The sequence below is a fragment of the Clytia hemisphaerica genome, unplaced genomic scaffold, assembly GCF_902728285.1.
Source record: "Clytia hemisphaerica strain Z4C2 unplaced genomic scaffold, Clytia hemisphaerica genome assembly, whole genome shotgun sequence".
Taxonomy (NCBI): domain Eukaryota; kingdom Metazoa; phylum Cnidaria; class Hydrozoa; order Leptothecata; family Clytiidae; genus Clytia; species Clytia hemisphaerica.
This window is the reverse complement of record NW_027104213.1, coordinates 100,101-106,919: the sequence shown is the minus strand read 5'-3', so window position 1 is coordinate 106,919 and position 6,819 is coordinate 100,101. Positions and strand designations below refer to the sequence as shown.

The 6,819-nt window shown below is 35.3% G+C and overlaps 2 protein-coding genes across 2 annotated transcripts; one reads left to right on the top strand and one right to left on the bottom strand.

Annotated features, from left to right (window-relative positions):
* Window positions 1–362: 362 nt before the first annotated feature.
* On the top strand, window positions 363–4,878 carry LOC136815652 (uncharacterized). The gene is made up of 4 exons (XM_067072096.1): window positions 363–674; window positions 1,320–1,847; window positions 3,685–3,791; window positions 4,048–4,878. The coding sequence occupies exons 1-4, from the start codon at window positions 554–556 to the stop codon at window positions 4,564–4,566; spliced, it is 1,275 nt and encodes a 424-aa protein (XP_066928197.1). The 5' UTR covers window positions 363–553; the 3' UTR covers window positions 4,567–4,878.
* A 967-nt stretch (window positions 4,879–5,845) lies between these two features.
* Window positions 5,846–6,286, bottom strand: LOC136815675 (thyrotroph embryonic factor-like). Its single transcript, XM_067072119.1, has one exon. The coding sequence runs from the start codon at window positions 6,284–6,286 to the stop codon at window positions 5,846–5,848; it is 441 nt and encodes a 146-aa protein (XP_066928220.1).
* Window positions 6,287–6,819: the final 533 nt, after the last annotated feature.

Genomic DNA, 6,819 nt, shown 5'->3' with positions numbered 1-6,819 from the left:
ATAACTTGTTTGGAAATTTTCGCGGACTAAATTTTGTTAAAATACAAACATATTTGGAAAAATGTTTTTGTATCTTTCGCGCAAATTCTAATAATTGTAAACATATTTTGATTTTGAGGTTACGTCGTGAACAAAAATCAAAGATTCGTACCGAATACGGCTCCTGTCTGAATGAAGCCATATTTACTCATCTTCAGAAAACTTGTTCAATTATTCACTCGTTTTTCTAACCTGAATAATGTTGCGGTTTTTCTAAAATCGTCCACCGTCGAATCTTATTGCAACAATATCTCATTATTTATAGATTTTTGGGTATGTATATTTTAATATTTATTTTTTTCTTATTTTTTCTTCCCTAATTTAGAATTATTTTCTTTATCCCAAGATATTTCTGTCTTTTACCTTCTGGATCTAGCGGGCTTGAGACATCGGTCAAGGCACTTCACAATTTGACTATAATTCACTACTTATTGAATTATTCCAACCAGCTTTTCCTTGACTTCAATCAAACTTCGATCAAAGATAAAAAACAGTAGAACGAAAACAATTCAAAATGGCGGAACTTGAGCAACTCAATTTATCGAACAGTAAGAATGCAAACAAGAAGAGCCCGCGAAACAACAACAACAACATCGAGAAGAAACCAAAAACTCAACGATCAACCTCAAAATCAGGTATACTTATAATTATCACTTTTAAGTACAGAGCGTTTTTAAACGTTTCCACGTGTCAGCAAATAACGACAATGGTTTTGAAGCAATTTTAACTTTTCACGGATAAGATTTGAAGTATCAGCCAAAAACTTTAATTTTCATTCGAAGATTGTAGAATTGTGATTATTATCGACATAGGCACGAAAAGGGTTGTGGTCAAATTCATCGTTTAGATCTAACCTTTGTTCTTGTATTCAACTCTCCGTTTGTTCGCCCGTTCTTACGTTTCCAGCTTTTTCTCGGGATCGGCTCATTAGCGAGTTTATGTATTTGAGATAAATCGAGGGGGACGGTATAAAGGAAAGTTGACATGTCTCCGAAATCACCGTCCACTTTGCTCGACGACGGTAAAAACACCAAAATACCGTCGTCTGTTTAGGTTAGCAAAGGCGATATAGAGCCGTACATTAACTATCGACTTTGTTTTGTGTCATTTTTCTTACCGTCGTCTTCGATATCATTCGATACATAAACCGTCGGGTATTAGCTTATCCTAAGACGGAAAATGGTCATGCCTTAAATGTGACGGAGCCTGGTTTTCTATTCTTCTACCCTACTGTTTAATTAAATTTGTCCATTGGTTTAGAAAAATTACTTTCATTATAGCCTCCACTACACCACGAACCACTCCTCGGGGTGACGATGTACCCCAAATGACATGCGCCAGAACGCTGGTCCCTCTCAAAGTAGAAGGCGATGACGTCATCAAAGGTGATATCCATTCTTACAGAACTATCAAAGTTCTCCGAGAAGATCGCAAAGACTTGCTGAAAAAGCTTGCAGCATTGGACGAACGCGTTGAATCTATGTTGCGAATGAAGGGTATCTACCAACGTTTTTGTATGGCAATGCAGAATTTTTCAACAGCTATTTTCAAGCTTGACCGTAACAACCAAGGTGTTCCTTATGTCAACAATGTCAAACATCTGGTCAGTAAAATGCACGAGGAGTTTAACACTGAAGAAGTGAAATCGGAAATTGAGAAAATGAAAGAACAACAGGTTCCCTTCTTGGATGACTTACTTGGACAATTTGGAAATTTCCAGAAACTTTGTGAAAGCATCATTGTGACTCACATTCATTATCACGTGACCTTTTTGGAAGATTTCCATTTAGTTGCTGGAAAGATTAGAGGTAGAACGCCATTTTTATTAGAGGGGATTTCGAGGGAATCGAACTTTTATTCATTCCACTAATGTCTCAAACTTTGAAGAAAATGTAAAAAAACTGTTTTCGTCTCTCGTCGCAGAAACTGATATTTTAACTACTTTAACCTATATATTTTTTTGGACCTACCCCGGTGGGGTGAAGGTCCTATAAATTCACCTCTGTCCGTCCGTCCGTTCGTTACCAGCTTTTCTCGAAATTGAATCATAGGATTCATTTGATTTTTGGTACAAAGGTGCAAAACGGTGGTGGCCAAAATGTGACGGAGCCCGATTTTCGAAAACAAATTTTTTTGGGCAAATTTGGGCCAAAAAACGGTTAAAAAACGGGTTTTTTGGACTTTGTGAAAAATTGGATCATTAAATCTTTTTGATTTTTTGCATGAAAGTAGGGTACCATCATAGGTAAAAGATGGCTGAAGCTGATTTTTGCAAAAAAATTTATTTGGCTTAAAAAACGCATGTTTATCTATAAGAATCACTATTAATAAGCATACATCAATGTTCTTAGTCAAATTACTCAATTTCTTTATGAGATAGAAGTTTTTTTTGCTCATGAGGGCTTACTTTTGAAGAATATGTGTGTTTAGACATGAAATTTTGGTTGCTTAGCGTGTTTTTATAGAAAAACTGGCCAAGTTCAATATTTTTTTATAAGCACATTATCAATTACTTAGGTATTAGCTTTTCTCGAGATTGGCTCTTTCATTCTTTAAGACTTTTTGCACAAAGATGCATAACTATAAGCCCTCGAATGTGACAGATCCCAATTTTCGAGAAAAAAAAAATGTTTTTAGGCAAATTTGGGCCAAAAAACGGCTAAAAAGCGGGTTTTTTGACTTTGTGAAAAATTGGATCATTGATTTTTTCTGATTTTTTGCATGGAAGTAGGGTACCATCATAGGTAAAAGATGGCTCAGGGAGATTTTTGCAAAAAGATTTGTTGGCTCAAAAAGCGCATTGTTTATCTATAAGAATCACTATTAATAAGCATACATTAATGTTCTTAGTCAAACTCAATTTTTTTATGAGATAGATGTTTTTCTTTGCTCACGAGGGCTTACTTTTGAAGCATATGTGTGTTTAGACATGAAATTTTGGTTGCTTGGCGTGTTTTTATAGAAAAACTGGCCAAATTCGATATTTTTTTATAAGCACATTATCAATTACCTAGGTATTAGCTTTTCTCGAGATTGGCTTTTTCATTCTTTATGATTTTTTGCACAATGATGCATAACTATAAACCCTCGAATGTGACTGAGCCCGATTTTCGAAAAAAAATGTTTTTGGGCAAATTTGGGCCAAAAAACGGCTAAAAAAAGGGTGTGAAATATTGGATCGTTTTTTTTTCTGATTTTTTGCTTGAAAGTAGGTAAAAGATGGGTCAAGTAGATTTTTGTATAAAAACTTTTCAGCTCAAAAAACGCATCTTTATTTATAAGAATCACTATTAATAAGCATACATCAATGTTCTTAGCCAAATTACTCAATTTTTTGATGAGATAAATGTTTTTTTTTATGCTCACGAAGTCTTGAATATGAAAGAATAATTCAAGAGCATGAAATTTTGGTTTCTAAACGTTTTTTTTATGAGAAACAATTATATATGTGTTAAATGCATAACCAGGTAGGTCCATAAAAGTATCACTTGTTATTTGCGAATGTATATTCATTGTTTGGTTTTTCCCCCAGGATAAAGTAGTAAAATCTTGCAAAATGAGATAAATAGCCTAGCTATTAAGCTACGGTCATCAGAGGCCTGTTACCACTTCTTGTAGTAATTATGTAAACAATCTTTTTGACAGGCATGATGAAGACCATTATCACACTTATGTATGACGACGAAAGTACATCTAAAGACGATGATGATAATATCATTAAAGATCAAGATATCCAAGAAGCTGCCATCAATGTGAGCATTTTTTCTGATTCTTATTTTTGGTCATTGTCTGTGTTCAAACATATATGCTGGATAAGAGGGCAACTGTCTTCATTTAGGCATATATTAATGTGTCTAGTTTAGTAGTGGAGCACGTGAAAGAAAATTCAAACTTGAGGAGACCAGAGTCAAAATAGTTTTCTTTCTACAACAAAATCAAGGGATCTGACCCGGTCTTCCCGCGCTTCAAGGGTCGAAAGGTTGATTTGTTTCTCCTTGTATTCTCTAGGATGAGGACGCAAACGAGGAAGAAACCAAAGAAGAGTCTAACAACAACAAATCCAACAACAATGAATTGGTCTCTGGTAATAACAAGAACACCTTGGTCATCTCCAATGGTCAACATTTACCATCTGTCACCAACACTGATGAACAAGAAGAAAAACCACCACAAGATCCATCCTCAACACCTCAAGAACTTCACCAGCTCCGTAAAGTCTTCAGTAATATCAACGACCTTTTAAGTCGCATCCAGCGTCTATCTCTCGGCAACCCAAGAATCCAATCCATGAAAGACGCTTCCTTATCCATTGCAGAGGTTTTGATTGATGCTGGGCCATTGGTTAAGCACTGGCAAACACAAAACATTCCCTGTATCGACTCTATTGAGAATTTCATTACCAAGATGCTGAAAGTGGCCACTATCCGTCGACCTTCCGAAAAACATATCGAACAAATGAAGATGTTATTAGGAGTCTGGGACGGGCGTGTCTTAATTGTAGCCAAATACATGGCCATCCAGAATTAACTTTAAACTATACATGCGTTGATAATTGAAACAAGCATGATGCTCAAATTAAAACTGAAAACATTTTCACTTGAATCTTGAATTTATTTTTTAAATTTTAACCGAATAGAGCATAGAACTTTCTGGTAAATCACAGACGATTCTAATCCTAAATTGTTTGGATTCATGAAAGCGGTAAATTAACTTCAATATTGAATATTCAGTAGTTTAACATTTTTTTTACTTGTGCATGTAATTATTTTAATTGGTTCTTTTTTGAACAGGGAAAACTCGAATTTTTCAGAACTTCAATAATATAGCACTCAACCCTTATCCTCAAAAATACATTTAAACTTTTACAAATGCTTCAAATATAAAACTGCCGTTCGCCAGATGGAGATAATGTACGTCCACTTGCTAAGCGAACCGCATAGTTATCTGGCACCCAGATGCAGACATTTATATTTGACACACTGAAAGTCGTGAACATTTTTCAACATTTGGAAGTTTTAAATTACGGGGTTTCACCACACCGCCGTCAATGATTTTGCAGCGGGGACCCTTGTTTTCGGGGATAAGTGAGCCCAACCTAAATATTTATAGGCTTACGCGTAAGGGTAGCTGAACCCGACTGGGGATGACGTCCGAAAGAAAATTGGCCCTGCTCCCTTTAGAGCTTATTTAGCGAGGGAGGCCGCCAATCTGCCATCGGAATATGAGATAACTTGATAACTAGTGAACTCTATAGTGCAACATTGGCAATCGAACAAGGGGCTCTGCAAAGAAGGCCATTACCTTGCTTGAAAGCGAGATAATTTGATCAAGCTGAAAAATCAACTAATATAGGTTAAATTTCTTTCTTGAAAGCTACTATAACTTCACATAGAAGAAGATTATTACGATATTATTAAAGCACAATTTATATTATATATGCAAACCCAGAAAAAGTAATATAAAATCACATAACATCAAACTGAAATTAGTTTTTATAAATGGAACCTTTAAATTTTTCAGGTATTGAGATGAAGATCGCAAAGAGGTTGAAAACCGTCCATAACTGAAAATTATTTTTGATTTTGACTTTTATCAAATCAAAGTATATGCCGTAAACTCAGAAAGTTTGTCGCCCATGACCTTTTTCATTTTCAATGAACCGTCATGTTCCAGCCAAGGCCAGATCAGTGCCGGGCCGTGAAAGTCAGGTATTACTTGAATTCTCGTCACAAAATGTAATGAATAATTATCTAAATTAGAAAAATAATCATAATAAATTTACTTTCTATTTAAATTAAAAGTCACTTTAAAATTTTGGGCAACCTTTTTCTTCTCTCAGTAAAGTAATTTCATACAACATATATTGGTTTTCTGCTTGTATCTTTTCGATAAGCATGCGTAGTTGCAAGTTTTCTTTCTCATAATGCGCTTGCTTGTTCAGTGTCTCTAATTCCTTACGTCGTCGGTCTTCACGTGACTTGCGTGCGGCCACGTTGTTCTTAATTCGTTTCTGCCAATAATCTTCCGTCTTATTATCTTCATCAACGAATTTACGCGAGTTTTTCTTTCCCAACGGTTTCGGGTTGTATTTATAATGTCGATTATTGTGTGATTTTCGATCTCGCATCATTAATTTGAAATCGTAACTGCTGTTTACGTCGTAATTTTGTCCATCGTAAGGTTCAGTTTTCGTAACTACGTTGCCGGCGCTGCAAATGTCTTTTTCGTTTCTTTGCTCGCTACTCATTTTTAGTTTTTGGAATTCTTATATTTTCTGATGATCTTCCGTTATCAGTTCCAGCCAAGTTTACTTGCTTCAACTTTACTCAATTTTCAACATCTCAAAGCATCCTAAAACTCAAAAACAACGTTGCATCCAATTTTTTTTGCGCTGGCCAACAGTTATTTATTCCTTTTCTCCTTTTGCATCAAAATTTATTCGACCAGCTCTCGAGAAAAAATTCCTCAGTCACTTTCAACGCCTTTCTGAGGGGAAATAGTTTATCAGAAATTTAACTTGTGATATAACTCACTCACGCCATCTTTTAAATGTCCAATTAACATCCAGAACGTTCTTTGAAGGTCCATTTAACGTCAATTTTCAAACGTCGGCACTCAGGGTGGAACAATGTTTTTTCAAATTGATTTTTTTATGTTTTTGTGTCGTAAAGTGTATTGTTGTTGAGTGTCACGAAGGCTTGCGTGTTCTATTGTGCTTGATATATTTGCTTTATTAGCTTTGAACTTTTCTTTTGCTTTTTATGAGGTCTATCAACACTG

What these genes read in the sequence shown, in the direction of transcription:
- LOC136815652 (XM_067072096.1), top strand. Translation starts at nt 554, where the DNA reads ATGGCGGAACTTGAGCAACTCAATTTATCGAACAGTAAGAATGCAAAC. An exon ending in AGTTGCTGGAAAGATTAGAG is followed by an intron (nt 1,848 to 3,684) that starts GTAGAACGCCAT and finishes TCTTTTTGACAG; the next exon opens with GCATGATGAAGACCATTATC. An exon ending in TCCAAGAAGCTGCCATCAAT is followed by an intron (nt 3,792 to 4,047) that starts GTGAGCATTTTT and finishes TGTATTCTCTAG; the next exon opens with GATGAGGACGCAAACGAGGA.
- LOC136815675 (XM_067072119.1), bottom strand. Translation starts at nt 6,286, where the DNA reads ATGAGTAGCGAGCAAAGAAACGAAAAAGACATTTGCAGCGCCGGCAAC.